General features: G+C 45.7%; 1 protein-coding gene across 4 annotated transcripts in view; it reads right to left on the reverse strand.

Annotated features, from left to right (window-relative positions):
• Positions 1 to 16,604, reverse strand: part of CORO2B (coronin 2B) — a 129,921-nt gene that overhangs the window by 13,694 nt on the left and 99,623 nt on the right. For all 4 annotated transcript variants that reach the window (XM_039492653.1, XM_039492651.1, XM_039492652.1 and 1 more), the window contains 4 exons: positions 16,482 to 16,598; positions 3,991 to 4,140; positions 2,608 to 2,772; positions 1,550 to 1,666 (listed from right to left, as the gene is read on the reverse strand). In XM_039492653.1, the coding sequence (XP_039348587.1) occupies positions 1,550 to 1,666; positions 2,608 to 2,772; positions 3,991 to 4,140; positions 16,482 to 16,598 (549 nt within the window). The remainder of the gene's footprint in view (positions 1 to 1,549; positions 1,667 to 2,607; positions 2,773 to 3,990; positions 4,141 to 16,481; positions 16,599 to 16,604) is intronic.

The raw sequence follows: 16,604 nt of genomic DNA on the forward strand, positions 1-16,604 counted from the left end.
AGGGCCGGATGCAGTGGGGGAAGAATGCTGCCTCCTCTCTGGAGCTTTGACTCCATGGCTGCTGTGCCCAATGCTGCCGCCTGGGCTGTGATGCTCTATTGAGCTGTGATGCTTTCCGGATAGACGCCAGCGAACTGCTCATCACCTTTGTTTGACTTTTAAACGCAAACCCCACCAGACTATAGGAAGCTCCGATGGTGGCGAGGCTGCACACCTGCCTGGGGAGAGCGTACTGGCCTCTTGGATTTAGAGGGCAACCCAGACATCCTTGTTTTCAGTTTTGTATGTCAAACAGCCCCAAATGGATCTGGTTCCTCTCTTTGTCCTTGAGTTTATACAAGATTCCTCCCGTTTATACAGATCAGCCGCCCCACCCACATACTTCTGTTTCCTTACCCTGCCCCTGTAGCAGTCACAGCCAAGTAGGTGTCTATGGTGTTCACTGGCGAGCTGACAGCTAGGACTGGGCTAATCAGTCATCTCCCCCCAGCCCAGCCTGAGTCAGGGGACATCAGCCTTCCACTATCTGCAGCTTCTACCACCCCAGTGAACAGGGCCAGGCATGCCTGCAGCCTGAAACCCATTGGTCCAGAATATCATGCATGGAGTCAGAGGGGAGGGTACAAATTCTTGCTGCGATGAATCTGGTAAATTTGCATCCGCTTCAATTAATCTTGTGAATTCAGAATTCAAATTCCCCAGTGTGTCATGTCTAGTCAGATCTCCATAGCAACCAGCAGAGTTTTTAAAAGTTACATAAAGACCTTTGTAGAACCTGCTAGGAAACAGGAAGGAATAAAGAATCTGCTGTATATGTATCTGCTGCTCTCCCTGTATTAAAATACAATACTGTACAATACAATACCAGAGGCTGGGCTATTCAAAGAGACCTGAAGGAGCTGGGCACCCAGCTTCCCTGGAAAGTCCATGAGAGTTGAGTTCGGTCTCTGTGGGAGTTGGGTGCCTATGCACCTGTTGGCCCCTTTGACAGCCCCGCATGACTGATCCATAGCACGTCCCAGCCGTGCTTCTCAGAGCACCTCCCAAATGCGAGTGAATGCAGTTGCATAAAACTGTGGTAAGCTGGGCAGGTTTTCTCAACGTGCAGATGGATAAACTGTGGCATGGTGTGAGTAGGTGCCTTGCCTATAATCACCCTATGTTTGCAGCGGAGCAGGGGCTAAACCTCCGGTCTCTGGGCTCCTCAGACGTAGGGTCCATCTACGCTATCATCACAGGCGGTATTACAGCGGAGCTAGCTTTAATCTAGCTAGAGTGGGTCCTGGAGCCGTGAAGCTGCAACACAGCGGGCTGTTCCTACATGCTGCAGGGGGGCTTGCGCAGCCCACACAGGAGCGTGCACTAGTGCAGCTTCCCTGCTTTGGGACCCAAGTGAGCCAGATCAAAGCTCGCTTGGGTAGGTCTACCCGTACCATACTCACACCGCTAGAGCAGAACCCAGACCGCCTATCTCCTAGGCCTCTATTTTAACCCATCAATCATGCTCCCTTCTTGGGAAGGAACGGCTTCCAGCGATCTATTTGCTGACCTGGTCCCAGAGTGCAATCTGCCTCGTATTCCACCTTGAGACTCCAGTCGTTAGAAGTCGCTTCACGTTACCTAGAAAGACCACCCGGTTCACACGATGGTTCTTACAGCTGGCTTCCTGGAAGAAGACATTGTCTGTGCTACATGCAGTGAACAGCTATACATTTCAGATGTCTTCCTACGCATGGTGCTTAGTATAGATCAGTGAAAATGCCAGCTGTAGAATTTCAAGGAGAGCGATACTCAAGGGAGGATTCTCCCCTGTGTTAGGATCTGAGTTCCTTGTGTCTCTGCTCCTATATCCCACAGGTAGGTCCTTTCCTCCTCGTATAACCTCTACACTGTCTATGGGGAAAGGCTCCACAGAACCACTTCATAGCAAGCTGGGCTAACCCAGCTTTCAACCTCCACCATTCCTCTTACTCCTTTACTGCAAAATGCAACTTTCATATTAACCAGCTATGGCTCAGACTGCACCAGTGAAAATGGGAGTTCATGCTATTTGGAATGGAAGGGCAAAATGCTGTTTTGCAAAAATAAAACGTAGCCTTCCCTGAGCTTTTTAGAATAATCCAGAATTGACAAAGACAATTAAGCTTTTCTTCCAAAACTTGCTCTGTGGCTTCCCAGAACTCTCTACTATTTCCCAGAAACCTTTGATTAATGAAAGGTTAGAAGCCCTGTATCTCTGCCGAGGATAGTGCTGAATCCTTTCTATTGTAATAATAAGAAACAGCAACATTTTCTGAATGCGGAGAGCTAGATTCAGAGGCTGACATTTGTGACACGTTGTTGCGTCCTGAATATCAGACGTATTTTGTGACAATTCAATATTGTACAAGGAGTGTTTACCTTACTGTACGTTAGGCTTAAAGGGCGACTTCCCCTTGCCCCTAAATCTGCCCCGGTTGCACATTAGGGGAGGAATGCACTCAAATGGGAAATCCCAAACAAAGCCACTCTTTAAAGCCTAGGGTCAAATTTGTATTTGTCAAAAATAATGGATTTACTTCTTGTGACTGGTGCTTAGGACTGACTCTTGAGAAATCAGCTCTTCACCTGAAGGACTTTGCCCGAACGCGGCTCAATGACTCGCAGCTTCTTGTCTTTGCAGGTGGTAGACAGCAGGCTGCCGTCGGTATTGAAGGACATACAGAGAATGACATCTGTATGACAATCTATCATCTTCACGGGCTCTCCAATGTCCAGGTTCCAGATCAGAACCTGAGGGAAATGGGGCATAATTAAGTTAGCACTGATGCTGCTGCTAGTTGCAAGGGTGGGAGAGGGGGGACATAGTCATAACTCCAGGGTACAGACTGCCTGGAGACGCTCATGCATGCAAGGCCACGTTTTCCAAACTTCTGGCTTGGCATTTTAAATGTACTGCTAATTTGGAGCCAAATTCCAGTCCCCCCACTCATATGTCATCTAATTTCACAAGTGGTCCCTTTGCTTTAATGTGAATAAAGTTATCGGAACCCGGCCCTTGAGAAACAAGCCTCTCTGTTGCACTCCATGCAGTTATTGCCACCGGCAGGACAGACTGTGATAATTCTACCCACTTCTTAATGCCATTTTTTGTATTACATGGAGGAAGATAAAGAATCTCTCTGGGTCAAGCCTACTCTCAGAAATGACTGAAAATGGCACCATGGGGTTCATTATCTCACTGAATTTCATGCCAACCTTGGCTCAGAAGAATCACAGTTTTTTAATTTATTTATAAGATAACGGCCAGCCCGCGAACTCAACCTGGGTTCCATTGTTATGACGTATGACCACCAGGAGTAAGCGTTTTACAGTCCGAATGACGCCCCTCGTTACATCTTATCTATGAAGTGAGCATAACTGCGATGGAGTCAGGGAGACAAGACACATGGAACCCCGTGAGGCCATTTTTACAGTTGCTTTTCAGAGTAGATCCACACCTTAGTGTCAGAAACAGGAATGATCTGTGACGATTGGCCAACATAGAAGAATCCTTTCAAAAATCCATTAGAGAAAATTTTTCAGTGCTAGCTATAGTCTTGTACTTTTGTTTTACATAACCATTATGAAGAAAGTAAGTCATTAAGATTAGGTAGGACACAACATGAATTGGGGAAGCTATAATCTGACACAGATATGGCATGGAATATTATTTAGACAATAGGAAATTCCCATTAAGGTTAAAGGCATATGCAGAGAAATACTCTAAACCATCAGCAAAAGAACCTCTGATCTCAAATGCATTTCCATTTCATGTACTGACACTTCTAAAGCAGAGAGAAAGATCGGAAGAAAGATCTGAGGATAAACTCTGACTATTAGAGAAACTACTGCCAAACAAACAGTGAGGACATCCGCGATTTTACGCTTTAAAGCCACACGTGGCCTTAATAAATGCTCATCTCCAACTACAGCTGAGGGATTTAGTACGAATCCTCCAGAATAGTTCACCTTATAGTCGTATCCTGCACTGAACAAGATATTGTTGGTGGTCGGATGCCACTCAACGAGGCCGACCCGTCGGCTGTGGCCAAAGAGCTCTAGAACAGCTTCGGTCATGTTCCGCTTCAAGCCGCCCTCTGGGATTTCCCATATCCGGACCTGAAAGGACAGGATGAGCAAAGGTTATTGGGAGGAAAAACCTTTGTCCTTATTTTAGAGGCTTATAAGAGTCTTGTTCTCTCCACTTGGCATGTGCGGGGAATCTTCATTGACTAAATTCCATCTATGGTTCCTTGATCAACTTGGTCTCCAAATGTCAGAAGGGAATTAAAAATAGACCTGACTATGCCCAATGGCAACACTCGTGTGCCATCCCTTCATGCCCATGTGCATGTTTGTTCCCTCCTTCCATCTCCTTCATCCCCTCTCCACTCCCCAACAGTTAGCTGGTCCTGGGAAGCAGCCAATACCTGATCCTCTTTAATGAAGACCACATGCAAGAGCTAGTCCTGTAAATAATGGGAGATACCACAGGAAGCCCACTGAATGCAATGGGGCTATCAAAGAGCTAATAGCACAAAATTTTCAGAGTTCTGCCCATAATCGACAGCAAAAGACAAGCCAGTTCTTGAAAGAGGCAGGAAATAGAATGCTCTAAAAACAGCAGTTAAAAAACACACCATCCCCCTATCTGCACAAACACATCTAACGGGAAGGAAAAATCAATCCAATTTGTCTCAGGTGACCTTCTTAAGGAATCACTATTAAGGACTTCAAGACTTGGTCTCCTTAGAAAAGATACTAATTACTTAATAGAAATAACTGAATATATTCCTCTGTTAAAGTCATGCTAGCAGTGCACGATAAAGGACAGCGTATTAGCAGGCATCAGACATGCCAGTAGCAAACTGGATCAGGTTATGTGATGTACTTGTTTTGCCACCTGACATCTGTAACTCAGTTTTAACTAAAAGGGACCCTTGTGGTTCACACTGTTTAGGTTCAAATATATGAGCCACCCCCAATATTGGTCTGATATAACAGAGTGGCACCCTTGACTCGAGGTTCTATAGTTCATTAAATCCGCCTTTCAATCACTAACTTAACAAAAAGAATGATTGTTTCTTTACGTGATCATATCAAAATATAAAGGCATGTGCTGGCTCAGCTGCCTCTAACCTTGTGAAGAGGAGTAAATGTACATGCACTAGAACAAATTCACACCGGCTGTAACACCGCAGACTTCAGCGGAGCTAGAGGGGCGAGTCTGGCCCACTAAACTTCTGTACCAAAGGAAAACAATGTGGAGAGTTTATTACATCGTAGCAGGATTCGTGTTTCTGTGGACGTCATTAAAAAGGGGCCACCAATGGCTGTGAAAGTGCCATTGACTTTAACGGCAGTAGAGTTAGGCTGGTTCTCAGTGCTTTTGACAATCTCACCCCGCATTGGCCTCCATAGCACTTGGGGATAAAATCCCAGTTAGGAGTGTCTGCTGGATAAAAGAGACAACACAGAGAAAGAGGTGATTGGAAGGCTTCTCCCCTCCTCCTCAGTTAAAATGGCAGAGAAGTTCTTTCCTCTCTATTGCAGGTCACTGGTGTGAATCGGACCCTTGTATCAGCCTTTTGGTCTTTAGGTTCTCTAGTTCACTTGAAAGTTCTCTAGTTCACTTGATTTCTCTTTTCTGCAGAGCATTGCCATTGTCTGGGGTGCTCAGGGGACAACTTATCAAGATTTGCAGACCTAGATCATTTGGTTAATGCAGACTGGCATGTTCAGTGCCATCATGCCATCTACCCACCTTGCATGGCTATCTGAAGATGTGGACATACTGAAACTCATGTAGCTTTGTACAAGTGCTTGGAATATCTGGGTTTTCGGAGTCATGAGAGCAGGTCTTGCACATACACTTGCATAGTTCAGATCGGCAGGCTAAATCACTGCACTCTAGTTATTTTTCCCCCTGACCACAGACTGCTCCTACTGAATGTTTTCATCCCATGTGCAAAGCTGTATTTCTCAGAGCAACTCCATATTACCACAAAATTAAGAGGTTCCCATTAAAACAGCCAGGTAACATCACATGCATTGTACAATCAATTTAGTTTGCTGTTTGCCTCCACTGTAAGAGTCTAGGAAGGCAGTTTGGTGTTTCAATGTAGTTTTTCTTTCTATATTATCCAGACGACCAGCTGATCTGGAATGGACAGTAATGATAAATGGACACCTCATCAACCCCCAAACACAGCCTGTAGCTCTGGTTCCTGACAGACACCGCTGGCTTTTCCCTGCACTCTGCCAACACACGTGTCGCTTGTCATGCCACACTGAATTGAGCTAATAGCAGTAGAGATGTGCTGAACAGACACCAGAACCAGAGAAGGCCATGGGTTGGTGTCTCCTCTTCTAGTTTCGGGGAAGTTTTGTTGGAGTAACGGAGTCACCTTCTTCCAAAGCCACTACTGTGACCAACACCAAAGGATCCAGCAGGCCTGTTCTCAGTGAAGTCTAGGTGAGTTTTGCTATTACTTGATTGGAAGGAGCAGTTCAAATACAAGCAGCCATTTTAGCTCTGACTATAAAACAGGCAACATATCTTTGGCGATTGGGGCGGGGGAGATCTGTCAAGTAGGACAAACACAAACTCAAGAGACAGATTAGAAATAAATTATTCTAAAGTTTAGCTAGGATGTTAAAGGCTATTTCACTGGTTCAACAGAAGGATTCATTGAGATTGTTTGGAGTGAGACAGACTCTCCTCTGAAAATAGCTGGAAGCTTGGAGTCACCTTTACAGAGGGAAAATATTTTATTTAAAAAGCACTAGAAGTATTGCAACTATTTTTCACCTTGAGATAACTAGGGCTGATGGGAGTTTTTCCCCCCAGTTGCATCTTGGCAGGTACAACAAGAGATTGTGCTTCTTTTTGTACAACACACAGCAAACTGCAGCATCATGTAACCTGCTAGGGTGACCAGATGTCCTGATTTTATAGGGACAGTCCTGATTTTTGGGTCTTTTTCTTATATAGGCTCCTATTACCCCCCACTCCCTGTCCCGATTTTTAACATTTGCTGTCTGGTCACCCTGCATTTCTCTCTCTGCCCTGGGGAGATTTTGTTTAATACATCGTTCACAACTTCCTGCATCAGTTCCCTGGAGTTCGGATACATCCTTAGAACAAGGCAGAGAAGAATGAGAAATATTTACTCCTTTGGTAGAGAGGCAGCAAAACACAGCTGTCATTTACTGTACACACACTGCATGGATGGCAAAGTTTATTGCCAGTGTTATCAACACAAAAGTAAAGAGAGGAACATTTTGTTCTCTTTGTTTTCCTGAAGTTCCCTGCAAGTGCAAGCTTTGCTAACAAGGTGCATTTGTTGTGAAATCATGCAGTTTTATTCCTTAAATTTAGTCATCAAGAAGGTATCGCAAGAACTCAGAAAAGAAAAAGTGCCTTTTTGCCACCGTGATTCGGGAGGAGGAGCAAGGAAATAAACTGGCTTCTTTTTATTTTAAAGATCTAAATGAGGCAAGAATGAAAGCAAGGAATGCGTCTTTCTGAAATAGCCCTGCATTTTGCTTCATTCATAGGAAGACCCGATGAGATAAAGCTCAGAAAAAAACTAAGAGCATCCCCCTTATTTAGCTGCAGAACTGAGATCAGATTTCAGATTTAGAAAGACAAGTTAATATGCTCAGAAAGATCAAGGAATAAGAGTCTCACTCATAACACGTGGCTGGATTTAGGCCCGGGGGAGTGAGAACAGAAAGGAGGACCAGCTGAACAAGCTGGAGGCTGAGTGAACTGGAGAAGGGACAGGATGATAAATAGGGCAGTGGTGGTGAAAGAGAGCAGGAGGGAGGGCAAGTCAAAGGATTTTTTTTTTTTTAAAAGGAGAGTTGGTTACATTTTGGAGAATTCTGGTATTTGGCATCACTGGAGAGAATTCAGGGTGAACACTAAGCAATTAGAGGAGCTAAGGGGAGAAGACCGTGGTATTCTGGGGACCCACTTGATAATGAGTTTGGTGGAGAGCTATTCTCAAGCTAATGGGACAGTGTTTGAATCTTCAAGAGGCAATTTTTCAGAGCGTTACGGACAAAGCTGATCCAATGCACTGGCTAAAATATTTGCAAGAAGCCTGTTTTATCTGTGTCTGATGGAATGCATAACATGCGAGTCAGAGAGATGGTTACAAAAAAGCTCAGGCTACTTGCAGGCCGACAAAAATGAAGCTGTAAAAATCGTCATCTCTGCTAGGACCAAAATGGTGCATCTCAGGGGTGGGCGAATTTGTGGGAGAAGCTATTTTCCAAAGGCGGCACAAGTGTAGTGTAAGGAAGAATGGAGCATGCCACCTGGAGGGTCAGTACTACAGCCTATCAAACAGGACTGACTGTTTGAGAGGAGAGAGGACACTGGAGTATACAGGAGTGGCGCCAAGGTTTTTGGCGCCCTAGGTACAGGGCCGGCTCTACCCATTTTGCCGCCAGTCCCACGGCTCCAGTGGACCTCCCGCAGGCGTCCCTGCGGAGGGTCCGCTGGTCCCGGGGCTCCGGTGGACCTGCCACAGGCATGCCTGCGGATGCTCCACCGGAGCCGCGGGACCAGCGGACCCTCCGCAGGGACGCCGGCGGGAGGTCCACCGGAGCCGCCTGCCGCCCTCCCAGCAAAATGCCGCCCCCCCAAATCCTGGCGCCCTAGGCGACTGCCTAGGTCGCCTAAATGGAAGCGCCGGCCCTGGGAGTATAGCCCCGAACTTGTTAGTTTGCTGAAAGATCCACACAAAACATATGGTTCTACAGCTTGTTTTAAGCCCTGACCTGTTTTTACTTGAAGATGCAGAAGGCATTGATCTCTGGATTGCACCAAATGAGATGGTACATAGAGAATGAAAGACTAATTGAAAGATGAGGACAATACATGGGAGACTTGAAAAACCTAATTTGAATCAAATCGATGATCCTAAGAACCAGTGGAGAGTTGCAGTACGGAGAAAGCCGGCAAGGAGAGACAGCTGTGTACCACAAAATCCAAGCTACTGAGTATTAAAGAAATAAGCTACTGGAACGGGCAAGACATGAAGAGGGTCTCCCCCTCAAGCATGGGTGGTCAGGTACCAATACAAACAGAAACACATAGGCCTGCTTGCCCCGTCATTTACACCAGTTGTAGAGCAGTGTCGCTCCACTGCTTTAAATGGAGTTAACTCCAGATTTACACCAGCGCAAAAGGAGATTGGAATCAAGCCCATGGTGTTTAAGGCAGAGAGGAATTGGCAAATTAACTGACATGCTTCCAGCATTCATAAAACCCCCTAGATACTTTATAAAAAGCAGTAAAACAAAAGTGTTTGTGCTAATCCTGGGTAAGGTACAGAGGGAACGCTTGACTTTAGGCCGGTTGAGCCTGCTGGCATTTTAATCTCACGTCCCATGAGTATTCCAGTGATTATGCTAAATTCCAGAGACTGAACCTGCTGGTCCAAATTCTGACATTTACACCATTGAATATCCAGGTTAACGGGGTTACCCCAGATTTACAACAGTGGATCTGAGAGCAGAATCTGACCCTTGGCAAGCTACAGAACAAATGGTACTTACAGGTACCAAAGTAACGTGGATTAGCGAGTCAGTTGTGCAGAGCTTTAACATCCTTTAGGCGCCCCTTTAAAATGCACAGGAGGGGGGCGGGATTTGCACATTTCAATGAGTGTTTGTGTTAAAGAGAGAGGGAGCGTTTATCTTTAAATAATGGACTTCAAGTGTTCACGAGGCCAGGCTGACTAACTGGAAGGAATACACATTGTTTATGCTAGTGAAATAGATACACAAACTTCAGTAAATATTGGAAGACTAACTCCATGAAGTTCACTCACAAAATGGTAATGGCCTAAATGTTCTCCTTTGGCAGATGACCTGCACCTGCCGATTGGGGGGTGGGGGCACCAGAGAGAGGGCAGTGGCTTCAGCAGAGGTTACTGAGCATGCTCAGTACAAGCCAAGCAGCAACTGGGGGGCGGGGGAGGGCACATGACTCTGTGTGCCTCCCCTCCCCCATGCTCACCTCTGTCCTTTGGGGGCTGTAGTGGCTCCTGTTATCTGGGACATCTGAGGCTTGATTCTCATCTACACTAAGGCCCCAGATCTTCAAAGTTAGTTCAGATTTTCTAACATACTGTAGAACAGGGATAGGCACCTATGGCACGGCACACGAGCTGATTTTCAGTGGCTCTCACACTGCCCGGGTCCTGGCCACCAGTCCGGGGGGGCTCCGGATTTTAATTTAATTTTAAATGAAGCTTCTTAAACATTTAAAAAACCTTATTTACTTTACATACAACAATAGTTTAGTTATATATTATAGACTTGTAGAAAGAGACCTTCTAAAAACGTCCAAATGTATTACTGGCACGCGAAACCTTAAATTAGAGTCAATAACTGAAGACTTGGCACAGCACTTCTGAAAGGTTGCCGACCCCTGCTGTAGAAGGTGGATTGACCAAAAGCACCCCTGTATTCACACCACTGTAATCATCTTTGTACAAAATATGCCTTGTGTGGTATCATTTGAAAACTATTAACTCGCTGGTCAGTAATATCATGGTGAAATACGTGTTAGCAACATTATATATAAAGTTATGAAATCCTCCTGTATGATGTTATTAGCACACAAAATCACTCAGCCCTGGCTTGGCAAAAGTTGTTAAGCAGGTCTACCCTTAGGATTGCCAGTTCTGGCTGGACGTATTCCTGGAGGTTTCATCACATGACATAACCTTTAATTAAAGATTAATCTTTAATTCCTAGAGACTCCAGGACCATCCTGGAGGGTTGGCAACCCTATCTCTTCTAGACAAAGGAATGTGTGTTTATCTCAAGTTACATATAAATAGTAAATGGGGTACTGAAGATGGCAGGAGACCATGTCAGCAAACACAGGTGAGAAGTGGTTTGAGCATTGGCCTGCTAAACCCAGGGTTCTAAATTCAATCCTTGAGGGGGCCACTTAGGGATCTGGGTGCAAGAATCTGTCCGGGGATTGGTCCTGTTTTCAGCAGGACCTCCTGAGGTCCCTTCCAACCCTATGATTCTATGAAAGAGCAGGGCACCTCCTTTACCACCATGCTCCAGGTCGCCTTCCTCACTGTCTGAATAAACTTTGCATTGAGGGGTAACCATCAGAAGCATCAACTTCAAAGGTTCAGTGGCGTATAAAAGAAAGGGGCAGAAGACCCCAAGTTCTCTCTATCCCATATGAAGACAAAGGGACCAGCACCTTTGGGGCTCTGGGAGAGATCTTGACCAAGGAGAGGTCAGTCACCATCTTGCTGGATGACCATGGGTGAGAACAGCCAGCTCGAACAAAGCCTCCAACCAAACCTTGCTAGATTAAATTTTAGACTTTTAGAACCATGTTTTCACTTTGATTTGCTTGTAACCATTTCTAACATAATCTCTTACACACGAATTCACTTAAAGCCCCATCTTCTTTTGTTAATAAACCTGTTTTATTTTTAATTTAAACCAACCCAGTGTTGTGTTAGGTAAGTCGACCTAAAGGTGAAACTGTTGAATATTGACTCCTTAAAGGGGCAATGGATCTTAATAACTAACCTATCCAGGAGAAAGCTAGACAGCGCAGAACACATGGTTTGGGAAAATCAGGGACTGAGACGGCCTTGGGGCCACCTTGCAAGAAGTCACCAAGGCTGGTGCAAGCCAGAGCGTGAGTGGTGTGCTGCTGACAGGCTGCTGGGGTCACTGATGGACCAGGGCTGCAGCTATATCCAGACACTTAGGGTGTGACCTGCAGGCTGTTTGTGAGGAGCCCACGTTAGCAGCTACAGCAGCAAAGCATTGTGAGGCACGCAAGGTTGCAAGACAGGTGGTGATAACTCCTCACTGGTCTGGATTGCATCCCAGAATCTCAGTGGCAATAACTGCAAATGGTCTTCCCCCTTTGGTAAGGAGTCCAAATGGGAAGCTAAAATGGTTACTACAATGCAAATTTTTAGGGTGAGCTTTGTTCCAATGATCTCATTTTCTGAAATGTTGGGATGTTCTTTGGACATAGAACACATTCGCCTCCTCATTTCCTTAGCTAGCAATCTGGATAACGAGAGCGGTCTAAGAATTCAACTTGGAAGCCCGCCACACAGTAGATCAAGAGAACTGTCAACCTGTGACAGGTGTTCACGTCATGAACAAGTAACAAAAACAAAATGTGACTACAGTGTGTTACCTGCCTATTGCACAACATGCACCTGTCCTACTGGTGCAGGGGTTGGTTTGTTCTTTTACTAGCCTCTGGAGAGATGTTTACGGAGGTGTATATCGTCTCCTCCGATTAAACCAATCATTAAGAGAGCTCTGGGGTGGAGTAGCAACTGTGAGAGTTCTGGAAAGGGATCTACACCATAAAGCTAAGCCAGCTTTTAAACATTCTGAAGTCTCTCTCAGGCTGTGATCAGACCCCAAGAAGGAATGGGTGTCTCTCTCCCCTCTAAAGGAAACTCCGGTGCTCTGATACGGGGTACCATGCACCCATGCCGCTGACAGGCTGTGCCTGGTAATTTGCAACGTGGTAGCAAGTTTGCCCTCCTGTTTATGGCATAGTGACGTCATCTTTAATGTTACTGTAATAGGGTCCTACAATTAACATTTTTGCAGTCGCCTGCTTATAACGTTCATGTTTTAGGCAGCTTCCTAGTTGCCCATCTATCCCAGAATGAGGTCACTCTGATGTGAAAGTAGGCAGTTCAGAAACTGAACACAGGACAAATAGAATTTATTCGTTAATTCAGCAGTAGGAGTGGTGCAATTTCAGTGCATTTTTTTAAGTGGATAGAGAACCATGACACAAGGAAATTGCCATATGTAGCCTTTAACACCTACTTACATTAGGTTCGACTTGGACCTCCAGCATATTATCTGTGTTTGTAAAGCACCCCGCAAATTAAAACTGTATTGTGGCAAAGGAAGTTCATGAGCTGGAACCACCAGTGGGTGACAAATGCACATTATTACAACAAATGGTGCTACTGCATCAACAACAAGCCGCATTTGCAGAGCACACAGAATGGACATTTGGAATGTTGCATTAGAGCTGGCATTTTAGGCTGACATTTTTCCCCTCACCAAAAATGGGTTGACCAAAACATTTCACCATCTTGTGTTGATTTCACCAACTGGTTTCGGTCAAAATTAAATATTTTCCCAGAAGTGTCTAAATGAATCGATTCAACATTATTAAAACCGTGGATTGTTCAGGTTGGATTAAGAGGGGTCATTGACAGTAGCCTAGTGGTTAGACTCCTCACCAGGGAATGTGGGAACCTAGGTTTGACTCCCTGCTCTGGAACTGGGATGTGAACCCTAACCGCTGGGCTACTGGGTTCTCCCCCTCAAGCTCTCCCATTGAAACTGTTCCAATTTATACAAAATACTGAAGAATCATTGGTCCAGAGAAGGCGAGAAAGAGTCTAAAGCACCACCAGCACCTTCCTCCTTTCTGTTTTGTGGGTCTAACCCTTCATTTCCTTCTTTTATTACAAAGGTTAAAAATGCCTGAAACAAACATTTTACTTGACCAGATGTTTTGATTGACCAAAAAGTCCCCCCAAAATTCAATTTTGGTTCTACCCGAACTGATTTTCTCCCCCGTTTTTCAGAACTAATAAGAGCTCGGTGTAGCTGGAAAGCTTGTCTTTTTCACCAACACAAGTTGGCCCAATAAAAGATATTCCTTCACCGACCTTGTCTCTCTAATATATAGAGATGTTATAAGATCTACTGAGGCAGAACTGTAACCAGTAAGAACTGGGTCACCACAAATTCCCATTTCTGCTCTGCTGAGCTTTCACACACTACTCTGAGCTTTCACACACTACTCTGTACAAAGGCAGCTTTTTAGTGCAATGCACTATTCCAGAGGGAAATGTTAGTATCCAGAAAACAAAGAAGTGGAGGCAAACAGCAGCCAGATAGACGGTCTGGCTCAGTCTTCACCACGTTGTAAGATTACCTTCCCCCCCACCACTTGATATATCTCTAGACACTGGAATAGTTGCAGCCCCTGTGGTCTTTGATAGTAAGAAGGATTAATAATAGCTGTTGGGTGGAAACAAGACATCCTTGTTCACAGCCCTACTGCTTATCTGCAGCATGGGCTATAAAAAGAACACTACTACAACGATCAATGACATCACTGTATAGCAGAGGGAACTGGATTCAGCCAGACAACAGCTACAGATTTACATAAAACACCAGGTCAGAGCTCCTTGTAAGCTGCATAAATGTGTCATTTAAAATGTCACAGTTAAAATCAGAAGCACTTAAAACACCCGTGTCTGTTTTCTAGGGGGCATAAAGAAAGACAACAGAAATGCTAACACAAGCCATGGAAACCGCAGCACACAGCTCCAGAGCCTTCTAATTTACGCCAGCTTTTACCCGTAGAACAGACGAGCTTCCCCTAGATCTGCCATCCCCCTCCTTCCGGCACATGCCAGTTTTCTTGAGCAGTCTTAACAACTACCAGTCTCTTCTTCCCACCAGCCTGCATGGAACATGGGCTCCACTCCTCTTTCAGCTGCTAAGTGTGGAGACCTGAGGGACTGTGCCAGGTGGCCCCATCTGGTCTGCACCAGCCATGCACTGAAGCCACACCTCCCCTTGTGAGGATGCTGATGACCTTGAGAAAATCGAGTCAGACACAGGAGTTCGGTTAGGGCTTTATGGGAGGGGCAGAGTGGTCTGCATTTGGCTCAGGACCCTCCCTGTGCTGGCAGAATCTGTTAGGTTGGGGAAGGAGGAGCTCTCCTGAGAAGGGGGAAATAGGCAAGAGGTTTGAAACAGGAGAATGCCCTTTCCTCTTCCTTCCCCCTGAACGTTTCTCACAAGAGGCGGAGGATACATGAGGGGGGATTTGATAGCTGCTTTCAACTACCTGAAGGGGGGTTCCAAAGAGGATGGATCTAGACTGTTCTCAGTGGTACCAGATGACAGAACAAGGAGTAATGGTCTCAAGTTGCTGTGGGGGAGGTTTAGGTTGGATATTAGGAAAAACCTTTTCGCTAGGAGGGTGGTGAAGCACCGGAATGGGTTACTTAGGGAGGTGGCGGAATCTCCTTCCTTAGAGGTTTTTAAGGTCAGGCTTGACAAAGCCCTGGCTGGGATGATTTAGTTGGGGATTGGTCCTGCTTTGAGCGGGGGGTTGGACTACATGACCTCCGGAGATTCTATGATTCCTGCTGTTCGTAGTATCTATAGATGGATGATGAATGTGGATGCTTCAGCACAGGGACCTTCTGAGCTAGGGAGAGACAGGAAGGGTGATGGTGGGGGAAGACATCTGAACAGGAGCTCTTGTGAACAGAAAAGGAGAATTCAAAAATCGCCACAGACCATGCGAGCAGGGAACATCCCCTTCTCTCACACACAGCCAGTGGCTCGGCATGAGCCCCGCTTCTCAGCAGGCTGAAGCAGAAGCCCCTAGAAATCATTCTAAGGTTTGGAAATAGCTTGTGGTTGATTCGTGTCTCAAGTATTTGTTTCTTCCCCCTCCCCGTCTCCCTTCCTCCCTCTTTGTGGTTACTGGGGCCGTTCCCCTGACCCGTCCTTAGCTTGCAGCACTACCCGCATTTTATATAGTGGGGGAAAATGCACGAGGCCAGGTGTTTGTGTGTGGGAGAAAGGAGGCTGTGTCCCGTAGGTCACCTTGGTCACTGATGACCCCAGTGATGGATGAAGAGACGGGGAAGGGACAGTCACTACTTTTGCGACATGAATTCAAGTTGCTTTGTTGCCTCCTGCCTTTTTGCTCATCTGTCTCTGCTCCCTCCTTTCCCACATCCTCCCTCCACCCAAGCTGCACGATTATCTCCCCCCCTCTCTTTTCTGGACCTTCTTCCATATGGCCCCTGGGATTACAGCCCATTCCCACAAGCTGTCCATCAAATCCCCCCTTCCTCAAGGACCACGAACCAGATTCTGCCCCTCAGAGAAAGGACGAGAAACCAGAGTGACAAAAACCCTTTGGAAAAATCCAAATCAAGATGGTGGAACTAACAAAACACCTGCTAAGAGTCACGGTTGGGGCATATTGCTAGTCACCTCATCCAGTCACTTCACATTTTTGTATATGTGACTATTTAACCTTTAAAAATAAATCTCTCTCTCTCACCCACATACACACTTTGCAAGATAGCCAGTGTCCCAGCCCTCTAGTATTAGATCCCTAGCAGCACAAATTCCTCTATTGCTTCATTGTTGGTACCTTCCCCCAAGCCCACGACAGGAGCCAAAAATTACATGCCAATAAAGTGAGCATGGTATGACTCACTCCGGACAGATGGAGCCTATGATAACCCTATAAGCTTGACAAAGCGCTTTTACCACCCTGTGAGAGGAATGCAGGATGTTCACATTCTGCTCCCGCTGAAGTTTTTATGTCAAAGGAGACATCAGCTCAAATCATTTTTACTCACCGAGGTGTCTTCTGAGCAAGAAGCTATGATGTTTTCAATAAAAGGATTCCACTTGATGTCAAGCACGTTGCCCTGGTGACCGCAGACTTTTGGGTAGTTTGGTTCTATCCGACCTGTCTGTAA

The sequence above is a fragment of the Mauremys reevesii genome, linkage group 10 (assembly GCF_016161935.1).
Source record: "Mauremys reevesii isolate NIE-2019 linkage group 10, ASM1616193v1, whole genome shotgun sequence".
NCBI classification, from domain to species: domain Eukaryota; kingdom Metazoa; phylum Chordata; order Testudines; family Geoemydidae; genus Mauremys; species Mauremys reevesii.